Source organism: Balaenoptera acutorostrata, chromosome 3, assembly GCF_949987535.1.
Source record: "Balaenoptera acutorostrata chromosome 3, mBalAcu1.1, whole genome shotgun sequence".
NCBI lineage: Eukaryota > Metazoa > Chordata > Mammalia > Artiodactyla > Balaenopteridae > Balaenoptera > Balaenoptera acutorostrata.
The window spans coordinates 39,690,954-39,716,084 of record NC_080066.1 but is presented as its reverse complement, the minus strand read 5'-3'; the positions used below and the strand labels follow the sequence as shown (position 1 = coordinate 39,716,084).

Below are 25,131 nucleotides of genomic sequence, written 5' to 3'. Positions count from 1 at the left end.
TGTTGAATGCTGAATGAGAATTAATTTAGCTGTTCGAAGTTGAAGATGATGAAATAAGCTGAACTGTTTTTGGTGGGGCTCAGCATCTCATATCACGTTTATTATGTTCCCAAGGAAAGTCGGTACCTAGACGGTAGAGGGATATAGGATCCAGCTGTCTGCATCCACGGCTCCTTCCCCAGCCTGCTCTGAAACCCAACATTTCAAAGCTACCTTCAAAGTCAGAGGCTACTAAACAAGCTTACTACATAAGTGGTGGGCACAGTATGAATATGAAACATAAACATCCTGACAAGCCCTGTGGAGGAGGCTAGCTGAGAAAGTGACAGAAGGATGCTGGCTGGTGGCTAGCAGGTGTTTGTAGGAGGGCAGTGACGGCTCAGCCATCCAGGAACAACCCGTCTGATCTCTTTAGGGACACCTGGAGCTTGCCAGCTCCCACTACCCAAATTACAGTAAGTGCTGCACAGTGTTTGTTTCTGCTGTGGCAGTGAGAACCGCTCATTCTTCCACCTGCACACGCAGATGGTGCAGATGGGAGCGTGCTTCCACACGAGGATGTGCAATTATGCCCAGTTCCTCCAGCTGTAACAATTACCAGGAGAACACCCGAGGGAAGGAAACAATCCCGGCAGATAGCTGTCTTCCACGCTGGCACACACCACTTAGTCCTCCCAAGAGCAGCTGCTGGATCTATGGCCTCTAGTCCCTTTCACAGTCCTTCCTGGAACCCATGTATTTGAAAAACATTTGGTGAGATCAGAACATAAGGCAGTCATTAAACAGGATATATTTAAGTAAGAAAATACCAAGGCTTTATTTTTTTTTTTCCTATAAAGACAGCCCTGCTGTTGGCTAAGTGGAAAGATGTACACATTTCTCATGAGTAAACAAGATTTACCTGCTTCAGGCTGCATACCATAATGCCAAAGAAGTGACATGAAGGAGGCAGAGGTGTAATGCTCTCATCTTCATAGCAATAAAATGCAAAATAAAACAAAACTTAAATGGACTTAATTAATGCTGGGCATTCCCACAGGGAAAAGGCAAGAGGACTTTAAGTCGATCGGTAGTTGTACTGTGTACGACAAAAAAATTCCGTCAGGCTGAGCCACCTGGCTCTCCCCATCTGAGGTATACAGTCTGGAACCGACAAGGCTGAGAGTCAGGAGCTTCTGCTTTACAGTCCACTGAGATATGAAGGGGGCAGAGTCTTGGAAGACCAGATGACCCGCTCTGGTGAGGCACCTACGTGCAGCAGTGTCGCATATGGAAGTTGACAACATACTCAGCGTTAGTCCTCTGCACAGAGATAGCAAAAGGCTCGAAAGGGTGGAAGGTGAAGGCAACAAGGCGTCGCACCGTGTGGTTGATGGGGCGGCCCAGTAAGCCTGCCTGAATCTCAAACTTGAGCAGACCAGAGTCCCGGGCATAGAACCTAAACAGAACAAGAGAGAAGGAGAGGATGGGACAGATACTGACCACCGTCTTGAAACCTGAACAGCAGGAAAATGTGCCAACTTGTTATTTAACCTCACTGATGACATCTCCTCTAACAGCAGCCCCAGGTTATTGGAACTGCAAAATCACCTTTGTCTGATCAGCTCATTTTACAGGCAGGGTGATTATGAACTTCCCTATGCTGTCCTGAGTCACTGGGTCATTTCTCTTTCCCAAGATGACCCTTAGTTACAGCCTTAACTACAGCCTCCCCTTTTCCAGTAGCTACCTGCCCAAGATTGCCTAGGCCAGGACTGGAAATGAAATGTGAGCCACGTACGTAATTTTAAATTTTCAGGTAGCCACATTAAACAAAGTAAAAGGTGAAAGGTGAAATTAATTTTAATAATATTTTATTTAACCCAATATTGGTATCTAAAATATTATCATTTTAACCTATAATCAATATAAAAGATACTAAAAAGATTTTTTTTTTGTACTAAGCCTTTGAAATCTGATGTGTGTTGACACTTGAGCACATCTCAACTTGGACTAGTCACATGTTAGTGATGTCAGTGCTCAACAGCTACATGAGGCTAGTAGCTACTATAGAACAGTACAGATCTAGGCCTATATTTGAGTTTTTCACTTTTAAGAATAAATTCCTTTAGAAGGTTCTTCTTTTTCACACACAAATACAAAATACTAAGTAGTTTTTACTTTTTCATCTAACACAGTAAGACTAAAGATGCTTCCATCCATCCCAATACTTAAATGCCTTTTTCCCACATGCAAAATAAGTACCCTGTGAACTTGGGAAATAGAGATGATCAGCAGGGCTGGGGCTGAATTGGGGGAAGTTCTAGAAAATAAAGAGCTCTGAAATAAAGAGCTCTATAATTTCCCTTTCGGGAAGCAAATACATACTAGACGTAAAGATATTCATACCCCTTGACTCAACAATCCCATTTCTAAGAACTTATATCCTCAGAATTTAATTTAAATGCAGTAAATAGTGACCTGAATAAAGATGCCTACTACGGCATTAGCTCTAATGTAAAAATGCAGAGAGAATAATGCTCACTAATAGGGGAATAGTTAAATCAATTATGCTACACCTACTTGATGGAATAATATGCCACCATTAGGACTGTAACCGTGAGGACTATGTAACAACATGGAAAAATGTTTATTAAATAAAAGCAGGCTACAAAGTATTATGCCAACCATGACTACAACTGTGTAAACGTAAACATGCATACTGGCAAAGACTAGAATGGAATATACAGTAAGTGTTAGAGTAATGGCATTACCTCTTCAAATGACTTTTATATCCTTACATTTCTCATTTTAAATTAAAAATAAAGAACTACAAGAAAAATCTTTTAAGTCAGGGTCAATGGCATTTCCAGATTTGTTTAATCTTTTCAAATCAGAAAGGCAGGGAAGTAAAAAAGGATAGAAATGTATCTCGTGCTTCGTGACAATATCAAATGAGGCCAATTATCTGCTTTTATGTGTGAAAAACACATTCACCTTACCCACATAGTCCCCAGCACACAAAGGGCTTATAATTTAAAGTGAGCTGTTTGAGTTCCTAAATCTAACTACCAGTTTACAGGAAATATGGGGGAATGAGAAAGACAGTAAATACGCCAGGGATGCAATGAGCAAAATCTAGAATGTGGTGAATACTACCAGATGAACAATCTGGTTTCTTCAACAATTTCACTGCAAAGAAAGTAAGAGGGAAGCAGAGCTCATAGAATAAAAAAGACTTAAGAGGATAGCAACCAAATACAACATACACACCTTGTTTAGATCCTGATTGGAACAAGTTGTAAAAAGACTATGCACAAGACAATAGGGAAATGTGAAAACTCACCAGATATCGGTGATCTTAATATATTTTTGTTAATTTTCATAAGATGGAATAATGGTATTAAGGTTGTATGTTTTTAAGTCCTTACCTTTTAGAAATTCATACTGAAATATTTACAAGTGAAATGCTATGACACCTGGGAGGTGATGGTCCAGGGTGGCAGTTGGGAGGGGAGGAGTGGTGGTAGAAAGAGATGAAACAACACTGACCATGAGGTGGTAACTGTTGAAGCAGGGTGATGGGTACAGGGAGGTTCATTATACTCCTCTACTTTAATATGTTTAAAAATTTCCATAATAAAAAAAAATTTTTAACTGGCTTTTGGAACTTGACTGCAATTTCTCAAAGGAAGTATTACAAATGGTGATTAAGTGTTCAGAGTATGTTACACAAGCCTATTTAATATAGAATGAAGCTGGATTATGAAATACTATCTACCACTATTTCTATGTGAAAAAGACCTTCCACAATCCAGCTCAGGGCTCCAGGAACACACCTCCCTTGAAATAACTCCACTAGTGGCAGTGGCACCAGTTCCTCTCCCTAGTATCTATTACAGCACACAGAACCACCCAAGCTCCCGGCACAGACAAGCGGGTCTGTGAATTGGACATCCGTGAGGAAGGCATTGCTTACAGGAGGTTAGTTTCAAGGTTCTAGCAATAATACAGTAATCTGCATTCCAAAATTCTTCCAAGTGAGGAAGCATGCGTTTCTCCAAAACCTGCCTGTTCCCCAAACCGTCTCTGCTATCGTTTCTATTAGGTAACATGAGAGGATAAAATAATTTGAGCTGGATAAAATTTAAGTCTCAATTATAAACACTATTAAGAAATGGTATTAGATTATTAAATTGAAAAGTATGGTTTCCTTCCCTGGATACCCTGAAAAGGGAACAACACTTATCTGAATTGGATGTTTTGATGAGAAGCAAAGAGCAGAACTAATTAATTTATGAGATTAGTGCCTGAATGATCAAAGTACCCACCACATTATAGAAATAGCCTACCCTCTGAATTCAACCCATGAGTACAAGTGGACAGAGTCACAGTGAAATGATGTTTAAGAAGAAGAGAAAGAGAAAGCAGGCCACCTCCTCAGGCAGTGTGCAGCTGAAGCAGGGATGGTGTACCTGATAGGGTGATCTCCACAAGTCTTGGGCCGCTCCATGACTGACACCCACTTGTCATCGTAGCTGAAGAGAGACAAATCAAGGTAAGGGCTACCACTGTAAGACTGGGCGCTGATGGGGAGCTGACCCAGCAGCCGGCGTACTGCCTCCGTGTGCCCTCCATACTTGGCGTTTACAATAGTGTCTTTAAACCTAAAATAAAGCACCAGTGAGGAAGGCTGTGTTAGCGGCACACAAACTGCACTGGGTTTTAAATTGACAAACATATATCTAAGAACAACTCATTCTGAAAACAAAATCTAGATATTGAATTCTGACACATCACAAATCTGCCTAGCTACAAATATCCTCAAAAAGCAAAAAACAGAATGAGAAATTGGGAACATTAATTTACTTTAGGAAAGTTAGCAAATATTCTACAAAAGTTAAAAATAGTATGACTAATCTATGACAACTATTTCTACTCAAACTTATTTCCCCCAAATAGCAGCCTTAGAGTGCATTAAAGAGGAGTTACACAGCGCAGAGAATCCTGAACAGACACAGCCTCTGACTCTTCTTGGGATCAGTTATAAGCCAATTTACATCAAACCTTTTGACAAATTACTCATTCTTTGTTTAAATAAAGTTTGAGAGCTAGCTACCTATACTTCTGCCGAAACACCAGTATCTAGAAGAACAGTAACATGGATACAGAATCACCTATCTGACTTATCATTAATAATAACAATAGAGCAGTTATTTCTCACAATTATAATGAATACTAAATTTAATACCCTTTGACCAAGTATTTCTATTCTTCTGGAAATTTGCCCTAAGGAAGAAAAATCCCTGTGCATGTTCAATATAGCACTGTTTATGACAATGAAAAATTGAGAGAAAAATTTAAAACCTAATAGAAAACCATAATTTTCAAAGATTATATGGTAAAAGAGGAAATGTTTATCATAATGGTAAGTTAAAGAAGTAGGGGGCTTCCCTGGTGGCGCAGTGGTTGAGAATCTGCCTGCCAATGCAGGGGACACGGGTTCAAGCCCTGGTCTGGGAAGATCCCACATGCCGCGGAGCAGCTGGGCCCGTGAGCCACAATTACTGAGCCTGCGCGTCTGGAGCCTGTGCTCCGCAACGAGAGAGGCCGCGATAGTGAGAGGCCCGCGCACCGCGATGAAGAGTGGCCCTCGCTTGCCACAGCTGGAGAAAGCCCTGGCACAGAAACGAAGACCCAACACAGCCATAAATAAAATAAATAAATAAAATTAAAAAAAAAAAAGAAGTAGGCTACAATCTGTATATATAGTATGATCAAAAACACACACACACAAATTTATGCCTTAAAAAAACAACTGGTGGAAATACATCAAAATGGTAATACTTGTGTTTGTGTAATGACATTTTAGATTATTTTTTAACCTTCTTTTTCACTTTCCTATAGTTCCTTAGAAAATATGTCAACTGTTTATCAGCTTGATTTCTTTTTATTTTCTATATTGAAGCATATCATATAGTTTAACAAACAAGGGAAAAATAATTTTTTTAGTCCAAGGGAGAAAATACGATATAACATCTCATCCCTGAAACTAATGGAATAAAAAACTTGAATGTTCAGGACTTCCCTGGTGGCGCAGTGGTTAAGAATCCACCTGCCAATTCAGGGGACACGGGTTTGAGCCCTGGTCCGGGAAGATCCCGCATGCCGCAGAGCAACTAAGCCCACGTGCCACAACTACTGAAGCCCGCGTGCCTAGAGCCCGTGCTCTGCAACAAGAGAAGCCACTGCAATGAGAAGCCCATGCACTGCAACGAAGAGTAGCCCGTTCGCCGCAACTAGAGAAAGCCCACGTGCAGCAACGAAGACCCAACGCAGCAGTAGATAAATAAATAAACAAACAAACAAACTTGAATGTTCGTAACTTTGATGAGACCAGAAAGATTGATTAGATGGGTTTTGATTTTTGTTTTCACTGCTAATCTGCAGTGCTGGATGGACATTAACACTTCTCAGTTCCCCCAGAAGAAAGCCTAGTGTCAACACTGCTCTTCCATTATTTCTCTTGACAGTAATTTTCACAGCCTCAGTGTAAATCATAAAATTAAACCCTGGGCCACAAAGAACTTATTTCTTTCCCTTTCATTTGAGCTGATATCAAAGATCTTGGGCTCTTTGGTTTTCAGCCCTTTGTCAGTGAAGATCTAGTACTCCAACCCTGCCTAACTCACTGGCTTCAAAAGGTGGCTTTGAATGATGGGGCTGGCCCACAGCTTCATGATGACCACAAATCAAAGCCTCCGTGACAATCCACGGGCTGAAGCAGCTCCTATTCCCCGGCAGCACCCATCACCTCTACTCTCCAGGCTCCCCAACGACTAAAAGATGAAGCAGTCATCCCTCTGATGTCTTCACCTGATTAACTCCTAGCTCACTGTCACTCTGTCCAACTACGCCTCTCTTAATTCACGATTTCAAAATTCTCAGAGATGATCCTTCCAACACCACGGCTTCCTAGTTCCTGGACTTCCTTTCTGCCTCAGCCACTCGTTCCAATGGTCATATCCTCAATCTCACTATTACCAATGACTGCACCCCCCTGTAATAGGGTGCAGCACCACAGACTCCAACTATCTTCTCTCCTACTTTTCTAGCTAACTCTCTCTACTCATCCCAGCTTCAACAGCCTTCAGCCCCAATGGGACCTAAATTCCATTGATTCTACCAACTTTTTGCCATCCTATGCCTTCATCATGACCTCTTTTACTTCCTTAGCCAGCTTAAATTTCACAATCATTAAAATCACAAAATTTATATCCATGAACTCACGTGGGCCCTTAATGCTGCAGGACACTCATGCTGCATTCCCACAGTCCAGCGAGTCTCCTACTCTCTTAGACGACTATTTCATCCCCCTCCTCCATGTTCATCCTCACGTAATGGCACTGCCTTCTTTGTAACTGACAAATAGAAGAAATGAGAAGAAAACTTTTTAAAGCTCCCATCTGCACATCTGTACCTATTTAACCGTATGTGCTGCCCTAGAAGGCTAATCTATCCACCTGGGCACTAGGTTCTATCCTCTGACCTCATATACTTAACCAATTCTGCCCCCACCCCAACTTCTCCTAACCCATCAGTTTCCTCCTATGTACAGATCAGTCCCATTCGCAAACAAACATGCCATTTTCCCCTCCCATTTAAAAAATAATATCAGTAAAAGAAAGTTAAGACCACTTGCCCCTCCAGCTAACGCACCATTTTTCAGCTCTCCTTTACAGTAAAACTCCTCAAAACACTTTTTCCTACGGTCTCTTCTCCTCCCATTCTTTCTTAAACCCACCCCAAAGAGGCTTTCACGCCCACCATCTCACTGAAACGACTCTCATCAAGGTCTCCAGTGATCTCCATGTTGATGACTCTAATTGCTGATTATCAGTCCTTACTGTACTTGACCTGTCAGGAGGATGTGACACTCCTTCCTTGGAGAAACTACTAGACCTCTCCACTTACAGAACTTCTGATCTTCTCCCCTAAACCTGCTCCACCCAAAAGCTTCACCATCAGAGTTTAATGGTAACACTCTCTCAGCAAGTTGACTGAGCCAAAAATGTTAGAATCATCTTTGACTTTGCTCTTTCACAGCCCATATCCCACCCTCTGCTAATCTTTTGGGCTCTATCTTCAAAATACACTGAGAATACAATTACTTACCACCCCCAACGTTATCACCCTGATCCAAGCCACCATTATTCAACCAACAAATTATTACTGATAGCCTAGAATGGGCAAGGCACTCTTCTAGATGCTTAGGATACTATAAATGAACACAAAAGAACTTAAATCCTAGCGTCAGGAAACAAAAGGTAGCAATTTTATTTATTGGATCATTGCAATGGTCTACTAACTTCTACCCTATCCCCCTATGGTCTATTCTTTTTTTTTTTTTTTTTTAATTTTTATTTATTTATTTATTTATGGCTGTCTTGGGTCTTCGTTTCTGTGCGAGGGCTTTCTCTAGTTGCGGCAAGTGGGGACCACTCTTCATCACAGTGCGCAGGCCTCTCACTATCGCGGCCTCTCTTGTCGCGGAGCACAGGCCCAGATGCGCAGGCTCAGTAGTTGTGGCTCACGGGCCCAGCCGCTCCGCGGCATGTGGGATCCTCCCAGACCAGGGCTCGAACCCGTGTCCCCTGCATTGGCAGGCGGATTCCCAACCACTGCGCCACCAGGGAAGCCCCCTATGGTCTATTCTTAAAACAGCACCCAGAGTGATCCTGTTAAAACACATGTGAGACCACATCACTCCTCTGCTCAAACACTACAAAATCTCATCTACAGTTAAAGTCAAAGCCTTAGAATGGCCTTATGTGTCTGGTCCTGTCTCAGACAACATCTCTAACTACTCTGCCTCTTGCTTACTCCAGCCCGGTCACCCTGACCTCCCTGGTGTTCCTCAAATGCATGAGATCCACCTCTGGACCTTTAGATTTAATATTCCCTTTGCTTGATATATTCTTCCCCCTGATATCCACATGGCTTGCTCCCTGACCTCCCTCAAAAGCTTTACTCAAATATCACCTTCTCGGTGAGGCTATGCTGACAACCCCACTAGAACAGAACTGACAATCTCTTCCTAATACCCTCAAACCCAACAGATATTCTAATAATTTTAACATTTTATTGGATACATCCCTCTTGGAAACCTCCCTGCTCCTGCTTCCACCTAGTCCAACTGGTGGCCTGTCATCCTGGAACTTCCCTTTACCATCATCCTCAGAATTCTCTGTGCTTCTCTCCACTGTTAGACTCTATTCCCTGTACCATTCTTTGGTGGTTTACTGGGAAAAATACATATTCCAGAGGCTTCCAGAAAAGGAACATGCAAGGTAATTTTTTGAGACCTTACATGTCTGAAAATATCTTTGTTACACCCTATTATTTGGATGTAAAATTGTAGTTTGGAAATCATTTTTTTCACAGAATTCTGAGGATATATAATTGTATTGGCTTCAAGCTTTCAGTATTAAGACTGATACCATTAATAACTTAATTTTTTATATATAAAATGTATGTGTTCTTTCTGAAAGTTTTTACAATTTTCTCTTTATCCCCAGTGTTCTAAAATTTCATGATGATATGCCTCAGTATGGATTTTTTATTTATTGACTGTACTGGGTACTTGATGGAGCCGTGATGTGCTAATAAGTTTAATAATTATTTCTCTGAAGGGAAAAAAGCCATGATTTGCAGCGGCTGCTGATTTCTGTGGTGTAAATCCTCCTGCTGTGGTCAATTTCAAGGTACCAAAGTGACATCACTGAATGCAGAGTTGTCAAGAGATGAGCAGTAGCACATCACTATATAATATTCTTACCAGATAAAATGGATACAAATAACCTCAAGAGTACGACAGTAAAATAATTATGAATTAATAATTAGAAAATAATTAATTTTTAATAATGGCTGTGTTTAACAGCTTGCAGAAACTCCTGAAAGTTTAACAGTTGGCTTTCACAAGCCAGAATGAGCCAGCTCCAGCACACCACTGGATGGTCCTTGCCAATCTCGGGGGAGAGAGAGAGAGAGAGAGAGAGAGAGAGAGAGAGAGAGAGAGAGACAGTGTGTGTGTGTATGTGTGTGTATTCGCACGTCTTGCGGGATCTCAGTTCTCCAACTAGGGATTGAACCTGGGCCACGGCAGTGAAAGCCCAGAATCCTAACCAGTAGGCCACCAGGGAACGCCCATGGAAATGTATATTTTTCAGTACTAGAAAACTGTTTAGGGTCTTCCCTGGTGGCGCAGTGGTTAAGAATCTGCCTGCCAATGCAGGGGACATGGGTTCAATCCCTGGTCCAGGAAGATCCCACATGCCGCGAACCAACTAAGCCCGTGCGCCACAGCTACTGAGCCTGCGCTCTAGAGCCTGCAAGCCACAATTACTGAGCCCGCCCGACTGGAGCCTGTGCTCTGCAACGAGAAGCCACCGCAATGAGAAGCCCTCGCACCACAATGAAGAGTAGCCCCCGCTTGCCGCAACTAGAGAAAGCCCACGCACAGCAGAGAAGACCCAACACAGCCAAAAATTAAAATATATAGACTTTTTAAAAAAAAGGAAAAAGAAAACTGTTTACATTATTTCTTCCCCTTCATTTTTCTACTGCTCCTTCTGAAATTAGCCAGATATTGGACTTCCTGGGAAAATCCTCTAAATTTTTTTTAATCACTTCTCTCCAATTTTCCTACTCTTATCTTTTTATTCTACTTTCTTGGAGAGTTCCTAAACTGTATCTAACAAAGTTCAAATTTCTAAAGCATCTCACTTAGCATTACTGTTCTAAGAATGTTCCTGTTTTTACAGTTTAAATTATTTCAGTGAATACCATATTGTTTATTTTTTATACTGTTTATTTTATTTGGTCTCTATCTTTTAAGATAAAGGCTTTGTTTAAGTGACTCATGATCCCTGATGTCCATTTTTTTCTTAAACATTTATTCTAACCTATAATAGAATCCATTTTGTTCTTGTAGCTTTATACCTCTTCTTTTTTTTAAGATTTATTTATTATTTATTTATTTATTTTATTTATTTTTGGCTGCGTCGGGTCTTAGCTGCAGCATGTGGGATCTTTGTTGAGGCATGCGGGATCTTTAGTTGCAGCGCGCAGGCTTCTCTCTAGTTGTGGCATGCGGGTTTTCTCTTCTCTAGTTGTGCAGCGCAGGCTCCAGGGCACATAGGCTCTGTACTTGTGACGCATGGGTTCCAGAGCACGTGGGCTCTGTAGTTTTATGGCACACGGGCTCTAGTTGAGGCGCGTGAGCTCAGTAGTTGTGGCACATGGGCTTAGCTGCCCTGTGGCATGTGGGATCTTAGTTCTCCGACCAGGGATCGACCCTGCATCCCCTGCATTGCAAGGTGGATTCTTTACCACTGGACCACCGGGGAAGTCCCTCTTCTTCCTTTACTGTCATTTTAGTGGGGTTTTGGGATGGAACAGAGATAAATGCACGTGTTCAACACACATGTTTAACCAAAAGTTATAAAAATTATGTCCTTAGTCATTCATTCAAAAAATATTTAAGTGCTTGACAGTGCACCACTGAAGATACAGCAATGAACTAAACAAAGACAGAGTTTCTATCTTTCTGCAGCTAACATACAGTCTAGGAGGAATCATGGACAACACACAAGTAATTCCTCAGGTGCTAAGAAAGAGAAAAGAGAAGTTTAGGATGACACAATGAGTTACGACAGGCAGACTGACCCAAGGTTGGGTGGGCAGAAAGAATATGAGGTTTCCTGAAGTAAATGACTGTTGGCTTCACACCAACAAATTTTCTGAAGAAAAATTAAGCTTGTTAAGCCTAGTGGAACAGCTTACCGGCGCTGGATCTGCCTTGCAAAATTGTTGCTGGAAGCTGAGCAGGGAAACTGGACTTCACTATGCAGGGTAGCGTTACGGAAGAGATCACAGAAGTTCTCAAACAGCTCCAAAAGCTCATCTGATGTATTCTCAAACACAGCGATCACCTCTGTTGTCACCATATTGTACACCACAAAGAAAGATGCCTGCGGAAGAACAGACAGACCTAAGGAATAGCTGAGTATAATGCCTTGCCTAGCAAATATCATTTTGGTTGAAAAATCAAGCTGCCCAAGTAAAACAGGCAAGCACCTCCACTCCGGCACTATGGCGGAAACATGGTGCCAAGAGGTCCTGGGAAAGGAGGAAGCCTCAGTGGACTTGATCAATCAAGGGCCTCAGTGTTGCCTGATTTCCCACTGTACCTGTGCTGCAGGAATTACTGTTGTTCAGCATATATGTATAAAAAGGCTTTCAATCTTTCATTTCAAGCTGTGTGCAAATTTAATATTTTGCCTTCCAAGTATTTATTCCCTACTTACTCCCCAACCCACTTTTTTTAAATGCTTTTTTTAAATGCTAGATTTAATTTTCCTTCCTGCTGAGAAAGTGATTTGTAGCCAGGAGCTGCCTGTTAGCTTATTTTCTCTTGTATACGTACAGTTGAAAGTTCAATTTAGGGGCATTTCTTTTTCTCTCTTAATATTTCTAACATGCAGAAAGACATCTTAAGTACACTGTGTCCACCAAGGCAAGTTGTAACCAAGCAGGGGACTGCTGCTGAACAAATGAAAAATCAGAGAAGCATTTTCCATTTCTTTCTTCATAAATGTTCTTTCAGCCAAGAGCATTTGTAACATACATTTGAGATTTGTAACAATTAATTTCAGAGGGGGAACCTGAAAACCATTCAAATGCCATAGGTGGCAGAGTTACTGCTTTCTCTGAATGAGCCCCTGGGTGACTGGCCCTCTTCTTTAAACCTCCAGTGCTCTGCTCAGTCTAACAAGGAAGCGCCGGGTACCTCTAGTTTATATCACAGTGAATGTGGCAGTGTGAGTCAATCTGCAAGCTTCCAACAGGACTCTAGAAGTTTTCAGAACACTAGGATTAGTATTCCGCCTCTTATGATTGAATTTAAATCTCCATTACCAATTTCTGGAGACATCTGGCCCACCTGTTTTAATAGTAATTAGTCCTTCCCAAAGCTTGTATTACATGACTTTTGCGGTCACCTGGAAATTAAATTTGGCTGTAAATTAAAGAGGCTGGAGAGTAACCTGAGAATAATACCCATAATATTAGCAAGGCTTTGTGTTTAGGTGCACTTTTTACTCATTAACCTTATTGGAACCTATCAAATTAAACTGGGAAAGGAGGGGGGAGGACAACTAGGGCAGAGAGATTGGGTTTAAAGTTACAAATTCTGTAAGCAAAGCATAGAGCCCTTGTAATGTTTCTGGCTACAACCTACTGTAGCTACCGGATATAAGTAGGTCATGTTTTAGCAAAGGAAAAAAGGATAATCTCAAATGCAGCAGTCACACAACATATTCCCTCCAAAATAAAAAGGTAATTATAGCTCAAACCTAAATACAAGATTGATTCATGTCCTTTCTATAAACCTGGACGCTTTGATCATATTAGGGCTTCACCAGGATCCATCATAATTAGTGAATATAGAATTACACAAACATTTACTAGCCTTCCCACCAGGCCAGACTGGGAAATACAGGACAGGAGGGTACAGAAGTCAAGGGCTTCACGGACAACCTCCCACGACTCATAACATGAACTAGATGCGCTCACCCATGATGGCTCAATTGGTGACTTCATCATTAATAGAGAAGAGAAAGAATTCAGAAAAAAAATGATCTCTAACCATTTTACTCACCCCCCCCTTATTTTTTAGAATACACAAGGTATGATTCAGAAGAAAAATATCAGAAAACATTTTACCATGGATGGCTGGTAAGGTCTTAGGAGACAATTCCTTATACAGTCTCTGTTACGGGCAGAATCAGCTGCAGGTCAATGAGAGAAACCAGACTCAGCTGACTTCGTGGTTTACTGGTTTGTTCTGTTCTAAATTTCCAGACTAGTATCTAAGGAGACACTCTGGAAATAGGAGAATGGGGGGACAAACATACAGAAAGGTAGGTCTCTCACTTGGTCAACACTAAAGTAGGGAGCTTCTCAAAGGGAAATGCCCAAATTACCCTGAATTTCAGCATGGTATTTCAACCCAAAAGTCTTAGAGGTTTCCATGCTCTTAACACCACGTTATTCCTATTTGTGAAATGCCTCTCTCCCCTACCAACATCTTTCACCCAAACTGAAAAACCCTCAGAACCTGCAGTCTTGATGATTCACTTGGTAGATCAAAAATTTTGGCTTCCTTTTGATCTTTTCACTGCTCCACAACCTATGTTCCAGCACATGGGCAAGGTCAGAGTACAGTCATAAAGCTTAATTCCGTCAAATGAACTTACCTATTACATTCTAAAGAAGATTTGGTGAGGAAGTATACTGACATCATTTAAGTAGGAAAGAAAGACTAGATTTTTAGAAGATTTTCTTTTTTGTATGGTGGGTTCATTCTCATTGCCAGAACTAAGCAGACCAATAAGCAAAATCTTATACAAAATCAAGGCAGTATCCATAGGGAGTCAAACCTTGACCTTGTAGCATCTGGGCTTCCATCTCAAGGGTACTGAAAATGCTCTGCAGAAGAATTAGGGTAATAATCACAGAGTTGACTACCTACATGTCAATGGCTTACGACATAGCTTCCATCTGTCCAAATGAGAAAAATCATTTTGAGAAATGATTAGAAAAATCGAGCTGTTTTAAGTTTGAGCCCTAAGATAGCAAAAATTCAAGATTACATAAAATGTGTTATTTCTGAGAGGCTGGCTATAGGCAAAGAGAGAAACCTTCCCATTGTGCCAAGGAGACTGGAGGGGTAAAGGGCAGCAGAGCACCTTATACCTGTGATGGATCTGTGACCCGCAGGGTTACGACATCCTCACTAGTATACTTGATAAACAGATGGTTTTCATCCAGAAGCTGCATTTTCCACATGCGCAGCTGCCGTAGTTGGTCAAAATACTGGAAGAAGCGCCTCTTCGCCATTGCACTACCATCCTGCTCTGCCCGGCGCCAAAGGTACACGAGAAGCCGGTGTTTCAGGGAGTTGATGAAGGGATCCCTGAAAGGATTGGCCATGCCTGTCTGACTGTCCCGCTGCACCTCAGGAAAAACAGCTGACACAGTGAGCAGGTCATCCTCATAGCAGAAGCGGCCAATGGTCCTCACATCAATGAAAGTGCCTTCAGGAGTCACCTGGAAGACATGGATGGTCTGCTGCTGCACTGACAAGATGGCCAGGATGTTCTTATACAAGTACAACCCTTGGTTGTGTGACAGGACCACTTTGTCACACTTGAAGGTACGTGTATCACATAAGCGGCCAGTATGAAGGTCAATGATATGGAGGGAGTAGTCCTCCAGGGGGGACCGGGGGTTGGGGGTCACGGACTCACTGTTCCGATATACCTCATAAAAAGGAGGGTGAGGCTCGTCTGGGAGATAGGCAGCTGAACCCACGATGACACAGCGGCAGTCATCAGTGAAGAGGCTGCACTCCCGGTTCAGGTGCTCGCCATTGGCCGCCACATTGGTAATGTGCAGCAGGACGAAAAAGCGTTCGAAGAGCCGGCCACGGATGTTGACTGACCGCTGGTCATTGCCATTGGACAGGATCTCCCCCTCATAGCCCTGCAGTAGGTCCTCGGCTGCCTGGCAGCCCTGGTACTCATAGATTTCGAGAGATGTCTGGTCTGAAGAGAAAGCAATGAAGTAGCGTCCATCAGGTGAGAATTTACGCAAGAAACAAGGCGGCTTTTCAACATTGACGACCGTGAAGTTGGGGAAGACATTCTGGTGGAACACTCGGACCTGGTGCCAGTGGGTGCCTGCCTTGCCTGAACTGATCCGCCGGCGTTCCAGGCGGTGAATGACATTTTGGTTTTGGATTCTTCGAGGTTTGATGGTGGAAACATGATGATCCATTATCACATCTCTGCATGGAAAAGTAAAGAAGTCAAGAAAATAAAACAAAATTTACCAAAACATAAACACACTTGACCTTTGAACAACGCAAGGGTTAGGCACAACAATCCCCTGCAGCTGAAAATCCAAGTATAACTTATAGTCAGCTCAGTATACATGGTTCCTTCCTATCCACGGTTCCTCCACATCCACAGATTCAACCAACCGGGGATGTCTAGTACTGCAGTATTCACTGATGAAAAACATCCATGTGTAAGTGGACCTGCACAATTCAAATCTATGTTGTTCAAGGGCCAACTGTGTATATACAAGTCAAATAGATTTCCTTCCATATATCCTGGACCTAGGAGCTCCCAAGATGACAGTGATCAGCATTTCTCCTTCCCAAGTTATAGTTAGAAAGTGGTCAGGACATTTTTGAGTCTAGAAACAGGTTTATGGGAAGGGCCTATTCCCTAGGAATACCTTCAAAGCATGCTTAGCTGTTGGGAATGTTCAACAGAACAAACCTTAGAACTACATCAAATTTGTTCAGTGTAAACACCACATTCAATGTACATTCATTTAAAAAATATATTTATTGGGCTGTTAAGATGTCCATACTACCCAAAGCAATCTATAAACTCAATGCAAAATCCCAAAATCCCTATCAAAACCCCAAAATCATTTCTGGCAAAAATAGAAAAATTCATCCTAAAAATTACATGTAATCTCAAGGGACTATGAAGAGCCAAAACAATTTTGTAAAAGAACAAAGTTAGAAGACAGACTCCCTGATTTCAAAAACTGTTACAAAGCCACAGTAATCAAAAAAGTGTGGTACTGGCATAAGACAGAAAAATATACCCAATGAACAGAATTAAGACCTGAGAAATAAACCCTCACATATATAAACCCGAGATTAGAAGTTCAGAGAACCCCAAACGTGATAAACCCAAAGAAATCCATGCCCAGGGACTTCCCTGGTGGCGCAGTGGTTAAGAACCCACCTGCCAATGCGGGGGCACGGGTTTGATCCCTGGTCCGGGAAGATCCCACATGCCGCGGAGCAACTAAGCCCGTGCGCCACAGCTACTGAGCCTGCGCTACAGCTACTGAGCCTGCACTCTAGAGCCCGCGAGCTACAACTACTGAAGCTGGTGCACCTAGAGCCCGTACTCCACAACAAGAGAAGCCACCACAATGAGAAGCTCACGCACCGCAATGATGAGTAGCCCCCGCTCGCCGCAACTAGTGAAAGCCCATGCACAGCAATGAAGACTCAACACAGCCAAAAATAAATAATAAATAATTTTTTTTTAAATAAAGAAATCCATGCCCAGGCATACCATAGTCAAATTGTGAAAAACTAAAACACAAAGTAAAAATCTTGAAAGCAACCACGTAGATGACACATTACCTATAAGGGAACAACAATTCATTTATCTGTGGATGTCTCATGAGAAACTATGGAGACCAAACAGAAGCAAAGCAACATTTTTAAAGTGCTGAAACAGCTGTCTGTTTCATCATTCAAATCTCAGCCAAAATAGCAACTCTTCAGAGTTTTTGCCTGACTACCTTACCTAAAGTCATGACTTTTTCCATCCACATCAACCTACTGTTTTACTTTATTTTCTTCAGCTCTTATCACCTTCTGAAACCATTTGTTTACCTTTTTAGTATCTTTTTCCCCCATACAGGATAGCAGGGGCCTTGACTAATTCCTTGCTGAATCTCCAGCACCTAGGACAGTGCCTGAGGCACAGTAAATGCTAACAAACATGTTAAATGAATGAATGGAACAACGTTTGACAAAGGTCTTAAAGGATAAAGAACTCACTAGGTAAAATAAAGGAGGAACATTTCAGAAAGAAGGTAGCTTAAAAAATATACTTAAAAAGAGTGTAGCATGGCACATTTGGGAAACACAATACCAAGTGGTTAGAACACAGGAAACACAGAGTGATAAGAGAAGCCTAGAAAAGTAGATTGGAGCCAGATTGGAAAATTCTTTGTATGCCATGTCATGCAAGTTATTACAGGTTTTAAGCAGAGGAGTGACTCTATCCAATCTATATTTTAGAAATAAAAACATACAGACAATGGGGAATTTGTTTATATTCTGTTTCCTAAAAGACATCTGAAATGCCTTATGTAAGTATATATACTACCTAGTCAAGTTAAAAATGTGCATACCTTATGATTGAGCAAATCAAGTTTCTCAAACTGCTAGTCACAACTCACTGATGGAGGCCTGAAATCAATTTAGTGGATATACTAATTGACATTTCAAAAAATGGAATAAAACAGAAAATACCAAACTGTATCACATATTTTCAATACATACGTGAGTTACATGCACTGGGTGAGGATATAAAATATATTTCCTACTGATCTAGACTAGAGCAAAAGACTGCAAACAACTAACCTCAGACCAATCTAGCCTGCCTGCCTATTTTTATAAATAAAGTTTTATTGGAACACAGTCATACACACTCATTTCCATCTTGCCTATGGCTGCTTTTGCCCTACAAAGGCCCAGTTCATTTATTAAAACCAAAGACCACACAGCCCACAAGCCTGAAATATTTACTACCTGATCTTTTGCAGAAAAAGTCTGTCAACCCCTGATCTTGAGCACTGGTTCCCAACTGGGGCAATTTTGTAATATATGAAGATATTTTTGGTTGTCATAACTTGAGAGGGAGGAAGGGGTGCTTTGGGTGTCCATCAAACAGAAGACAGGGATGATGCCAAACATCCTACAGTAAACAGGACAGTCCCTCACAACCAGCCCAAAATGTCAATAGTGCTAAGGTGGAGAAATCCTGATGTAGAGAAATGTCTGCACATACGTAACAGGAGACATATACAAGGATGTCTGTAGCAGGACTGTTAGCAACAGCAAAAACTGACAACACTCCAAATGTCCATCAACAGTAGACTAGATAAATTCATCCAAGCATATTCATGCAGCGGAATCTTTTTTTTTTTTTTAATGTTTTTGTTTGTTTGTTTTTTGGCCACACCACGTGGCTTGCAGCATCTTAGTCCCCGGACCAGCGATAGAACCAAGGGATCAAACCCGGGCCCCAGCAGTGAAAGCGCTGAGTCCTAACCACTGGACTGCCAGGCAATTCCCCAAGCAGTGTAACCTTATGAAGTAGTGAATTAATGTACTACAGTTATATGTAACAACACAGATGATCTCACAGTGTTGAATGAAGAAAGCAAGCTACAGAATACATACAATGTGATTTCCTTTATATAAGCTTCAAACAATTTCTACTTTAAGAATACAAATATATATGGTATACAATTACAAAAAGCAAAGGAATCATAAACATAAAATTCAAAATAGTGGTTACCTCTGAGGAAGTAAGAAATGGGATGGGAGTTAGGGACACATTGGCACTTTTAAGTATGTATTTTTTTCCTTCAATCAGCATTCATTGTACTGTTATTCTTTTAAAATTACATATGTTTTTTAAGTAATATTTGTGCTTACTCAGAATTTTTTTAATTAGAAAATAATCATTGTGAAGGGAAAACAAAGGTAGGTCAATAAAATGAAGCCTGAAGTACACAAAAATGCATACCGTCAGGACCTGCAGAACTGCCAAGTTTCTAATTTGGCTCTGACTTTCTCAGTAGACAAGACAGAGGAAAATACAGTCAGTTACAGAACTTGCACTGCCAAGAAGATAAAAATTTAATAGCTGCTTGGAAGAAGTACAGCAATACCCATCACTGGATTTTAAAAGAAATGTCTCTCATGAGTTTTCTCAAAGGACCTTGGCATGATACAGTGAGCAATATCCTCCACTTCTGAACAATAAACACAATGCTGAGTTTCATATGGCTACTCCTTTTAACAGTGACATAGTTGATGTGCCCATTTTGATACAGTCCAAAAAACATACCAGTAAGGTTTAAGCATTTTAAAATACCAAGTACTGTACAAAACTGCCTCCCTCAATCCCTGTCCAGGACATCTCTGCCACTAGCACCCTGCAAACCTAAGATGCGGGCTGGAATCAGAGAGGGAGACCAGAAGGGGATGAGAGAGGCAGGTAAGGCCCATGAATGGAAGAAGGAGTAGGCATCACACACCATCTAGCAGACTAACCACATATAACTGAGTCAGATAAAGTAAACTAGCTGTTTGACTTAGAGCCATTGATCATTTTAAGCAAAGCAGATGCTTAATTCTAAAAAAAATTTGTATATATTTTGAACAGTCCCATCTTAAATTCTCCAATTTGTCTTTTTAAGGGAAAAGCCACCAGTACTGTGGTGGAGGGAGCAGAGGGGTGGGGTGGGTGGAGGTGAAGGCCTGCTGGCTTCAGCTCCAAATTGGACAGAAAATCCACACTTAATTTCCTAACCCTTGTCTCAGTGTGCTCTCTCTCTCTCTCTCCATATTTTACATCACACAATTATGGTTTTTAGAGAGATGATGGAATTCTTAGTCTCTTTCAACTTGTTATTCCAATTATAAAATACATGCTCATAAACTCAAACCATATAGAAAAAGTACATCATGAAAGTCCCTTCTAGTCAGAGTGGGAGTTATGAAAAACGTTAGAGTAACATATTTTTCCCAGAAGCCCTCGACCCGTTTCCCTAGTCCAGTAAATGGCATGGCCATTCACCTGCTAAAAGGAACCAGAAACCTGAGAGTCTCCCTTGATACCTCTTTCCCTCAGCCCCCATACCTGATCAGTCACCAAACTCTGGAGATTTTACCCCCTAAACAGTCCTCTAATGCTCCACCTTCTTTCTATCATGACCTGCCAGCACCCTTACCCAAAATTTTATAACTTCATGTCTATGTTATTGCAACCGCTTCCTAAGTGGTCTCCTATCCACTTCCAATCCACTTACCAGAGCAATCTTTTCAAAATGCTTTTTTGATCACATCCTTTCCCCTACAGATTAAAACGAATATCTTTCCATTGTTCTTAATGATACGGGATCAAAATCCTTACCGTGCCAACCAGATGCCTCAAAGGCTCAGTGCTGCCTCTCCAGCCTCATCTTTTCCCATTTTACTCTAATCATTTCTTCAACAAGTGGCCTACCTCCTGCCTCTGAACCTGGGCACATGCTCTTCATCTCAATCTAAAAAAAGCTCTTCTCCTCACTCTGCCGAGTTAACTCCTATTTCAGGTTATCAGCCTAATCATCACTTCCTGAGAGAAGCCTTCCTTAACCTTTCCCACCCGATAAAACACCAATACACCAGCCATACGTCTCCTTCTTAGCACTTACCACGCTTACAACTTCATCTCTGCATTTTACTTATGTCTGTGGCACTAGATGGTAAACTCCTGACCGGTACACAAACGTTATATCCTGTATGCCCTTCACAGCATTTGACCCATCGAAAGCCTCCTTTGCTGAACGTTCTTTAGCAACTCAAATATCCACAGGGGCTGTTCGCTCTGCCTAGCATGTATTTCCTCTGGCCCTTGCTATACTTCTCAAGCCGCAGCTCGAGTGTCCTCTCCTTCAGGAAGTCTGCTCTGACCACCCTTGCCGAAAGAGATCTTTGTTGCTTTACCATTACTTTTTCTGTTCATCTTTTCCATAGTCATTGCCACAATTTGAATCTGTACTTTCAGCGGCATGGTTAGGTGTTTCATGTTCGACTCCCCCGTAAACTATCCTCTCCAGGCAGGACATAACCATGGCTACTTCAGTCACCTTAGTTTTCAGAGAGCCTAGCACTAGGGCTGCCCCATTCCATGCATTCGTACGTTATCTATGGAACGAAAGAAGAAAGTCTGACTGAACTGGGCCACTAACTCGTGCGGTACTAAGCAAGACCTTCCTCCCTGCTAGGTCTGTTTCCCCGGGCAGGCAGGTGCACGTAACCCTCAATTCCTTCTGACGGTTTCCTAAACGGGAAGGGGATACCTAGGGGCGGGCACACACGCCCAAGGGGGCGCCCCCGGAAAGAAAAGCCCGGGGCGGGGCCTCAATGGGAAGAGAATTCTGAGGGAAGGCGGGGGCCGCAGGGCCTCGGCGTCATGCGGGAAAGGGGCAGCCCCATGGCGGTAACTCGAAGAAGCCTCGGCGAGGTCCTGACGGGTTTGGAGGCTGGAACAAGGAAGGGAAGTCCTCACCTGTCCGGTCCGGGATCAAAGGGCCGGGGCGAGGGACTCCCCGGCCTGCTCGGCGCGCGCCTCCCCCAGCCCCGCCCCCGCCATGCTGTGGGACCTGGTGCCCGCAGCTGCCGGCTCCCGCTTCCGCTAGCCACCGGAAGTGCGGTGCAGCGAGAAGGAAAGTGGAGAGAGCGCGGCACCCGGTCGGCCTGACCTGAGAGACGGTACAGCGCACCCTGCTGTCCGGAGGGGGATCGAAGCCCTAGAGGCCCAGGGGCTGCTAAGGAAAAATGGAACCAGGCGCCGTAACCTCGGCACCTGAGTGATCTCCTATGGCAGTGTCTCTGCACCCGCTGGACACACTTGCAAAAACATGAATAAAAATTAATTTTTCACCTCTTGATTAAATGCACCATTTCATCAGCTGAGAAACTATCCGTTTTCTGTTATCTCCTCCTAGACAGTGAGCTCTTTAAAGACCGAGGCTGTACTGATCTCTGAACGCTGTGCCTAATACATTTACTAGCACACAGTGGACTACAGTAAAAGCTTTTTGCATTAAATTAATCCTATAACCTTTACTTGACTTTTACTTACATTATCTCATTGTCTCTTACAACCTGGTTCCTCCCCCAAAGCTTTGTCCTATTTCTGGACATCCTGCCCCCAAATTTCCCTGCGTCAGCCTCCTTCAGATAATTCAGGTCTCAGAGCAAATGTCACTTCCTCAGAACCCTTGTCTGACCGCTCTCTGACCACTCTCATTTCACCACCATCGTACTATTTCTTCCTAGCACTCATCACTATCTGATATTACCCCATTTGTTTTGTTTTGTTTTGTTTTGTTTCTTTTTTCTGTTTCCCTTGCCCCCACTAGAATGTAAATTCCGTGAGAGCATGGGTTTCGTCCTCTTTTCTTTTCTACCCTCACCTAGACCAGGATTTGGCATCTTGCTGGTGCTCAAGGAAGGTTCAGTCCGTGAATGAATGGCTCTGCCCGTAGGGCTCACAGCATCTCTATGAGGAAGGAATGTTTATTGGCTTTTTTTTTTTAAGTGAAATTTTATTAACTTAACTGTCTTGGTTGACGTTGTTATAACAAAATATCATAGACTGTTTATTGGTTTTTACAGATGAGGATACTGAGGCTCAAGGAGGATCCATGACTTGGAGATGAGGGTGGTTAAAAGGAAACACCGTGGGTTCTTGGTCCAGTCTTGACATTTCCAAGCTGAATGTACTGACTCCAGAGTCTCTATTTCTTCTTCTAGGAAATGAAGATATGGTATGCAGAGTGTATCTCAAGTAGAGAAAAAAGAAGAAGGAGAAGGAGAAGAAGAGGGAGAAGAAGAAAGGAAAGGAGAAGGAGAGGAGAAGAAGGAGGAGGAGGAGAAGAAGGAGAAGGAGAAGAAGAAGAAACTCTAAATTTCAGGTTGTCCCCAGCTTCGGGGCTGGGGTGACCCATGGAGCCAGCTCTGAGTGGGCTGCCGGCCTTCCCCTTCCCCATTCAGCTTGTCAGATGATGCCCCTAGTAAGGGGTCAGCCCAGCACCCTCTCACCGCCCCCCCACAGCCCTCCCTGGCCACTCCTGCCCACCATGGGGGAGGCAGGACTTTCTCGAGCTCCTCTGATTTCTTCAAGGAAAACCTTTCCTGTCGAGTGGAATGGTTTAGAACAAAAGCATTCTGGGACATTGAATTCATCATGCTTTCCTCAACTTTTGTATGGGTTTGAAATTTTTCATAACATCAACAACAGCAAAGGTGAAGCTACCCTGCAGCCTGCCTGGCACTCAAGTAACACTTACCGATTAGCTTACTCTCATACTTGACCTACAAGAAGAGAGAAGAGTGGAAGGAACTCCCTCTCCTGCAATGTAGACCTGTACTGCCCTGTCCCTGGCATGCCACTGCATGGGGATGACAGGTGAATGGGGGCCATGCCTTCCCTTCTCTGCTGACCATTGGCCTGTAAGTTTTCCCCAAGGAGGGAGTTTTGCAGTAAAACTGGTTTAGTTTTGCAGTGAGACTGGTTCAGTTCAGCCTCCAATACTTCTTACCTACAAGTTACTTATCTGTACCCCAGTTTCCCCACCTGTAAAATGGGGATAACAATCATAGTACCTGTATCATAGGGTCAGTGGAGAATAAAATTAGTTATTGCATGTAAAGCTCTTAGTACTGCCTGACACATAATTAGCACCCATAAATGTTAACTCATTAATTTGGCTCTTACCATGCTGGACTACCTTGTCTTGGAATGTTATGGGTTTGTCTCATCAGTGAGGCTGTAAGCAAGCCCCTTGAGAATTAAGATTATGTTTCATACCCTCATGCTCCCACCTCAGACTGACAGATATAACTTTCCTGTGAATATCAGCTCCATCCTGGGATCCTGCCACTGGCTTATGTGGCCTCGGCAAGTCACTTTTCTCTGCCTGCTTTCCCATCTGTGAAATGGGTGTACGAGGGAGTTAAGGAGTGGGGAAACCACGGTGTTTGTGAAAGACCTGATTTTTACATGAATTTTTAAATCAAGTAAATAATATATGAGTACATTTACACAAACTTTTAATTACACAAATCATACAGGAACACTCTACTCTTGTAAAGCTACAAATAATATAGAAATAGAGTAAAAAGTGAAACTCTTCCACATCTTCAATCCCACCTCTCCCACTGTAGTAAGTGTATATCTATCCTTCCAGGCTTTTCTATGCATTATTGTTGTAAATGGATGAACATACAGAGATCTATATATAAGATTTTGCTTCACTTTTTTCTTTCCACATGAATGGACATTGCCTTAATACTGTTTTGTAACTTGCTCTTTCAGTAAACACATTTGTCATTATGTTTTGGAGTTTGTTCTATGTGAGCACATAGATGTCTAATTCATGCACACTATCCCACAGTATGAATGTCCCATGATTTAACTATACTCCTATTTATGGGCATTTAGGTTTCTGGCAGTTTTTACCTTTATAAGCTGCCTCAGTGAATAATCTATATATAACTTTGGACACAAGTATGACATATGGCATATATTTAACAGTAAAATTACTAGGTCAGAATTTAGGCATTTAAAAAGTTTTGATAGAGAATGCTAATTACAAAAAGGTTGTACCAATTTGCACTCTTATTTCTCCACATCCTTGCCC

At 42.2% G+C, this 25,131-nt stretch overlaps 1 protein-coding gene across 4 annotated transcripts; it reads right to left on the bottom strand.

Moving 5' to 3' along the window:
• Window positions 1–792: 792 nt before the first annotated feature.
• DET1 (DET1 partner of COP1 E3 ubiquitin ligase) lies at window positions 793–22,113 on the bottom strand. 4 transcript variants are annotated; one of them, XM_057544647.1, is made up of 6 exons: window positions 20,853–21,110; window positions 15,364–15,889; window positions 14,797–15,150; window positions 11,824–12,011; window positions 4,455–4,646; window positions 793–1,438 (listed from the first exon to the last, which is right to left on the bottom strand). In XM_057544647.1, the coding sequence occupies exons 2-6, from the start codon at window positions 15,877–15,879 to the stop codon at window positions 1,249–1,251; spliced, it is 1,440 nt and encodes a 479-aa protein (XP_057400630.1). In that variant the 5' UTR covers window positions 15,880–15,889; window positions 20,853–21,110; the 3' UTR covers window positions 793–1,248. The 4 variants fall into 4 exon arrangements, with proteins under 4 accessions (XP_057400630.1, XP_007194422.1, XP_057400629.1 ...); XM_007194360.3 differs by lacking the exon at window positions 20,853–21,110 and adding an exon at window positions 21,993–22,113 and having other exon boundaries at window positions 14,797–15,889; XM_057544646.1 differs by lacking the exon at window positions 20,853–21,110 and adding an exon at window positions 21,136–21,739 and having other exon boundaries at window positions 14,797–15,889.
• Between the last annotated feature and the right edge of the window lie 3,018 nt (window positions 22,114–25,131).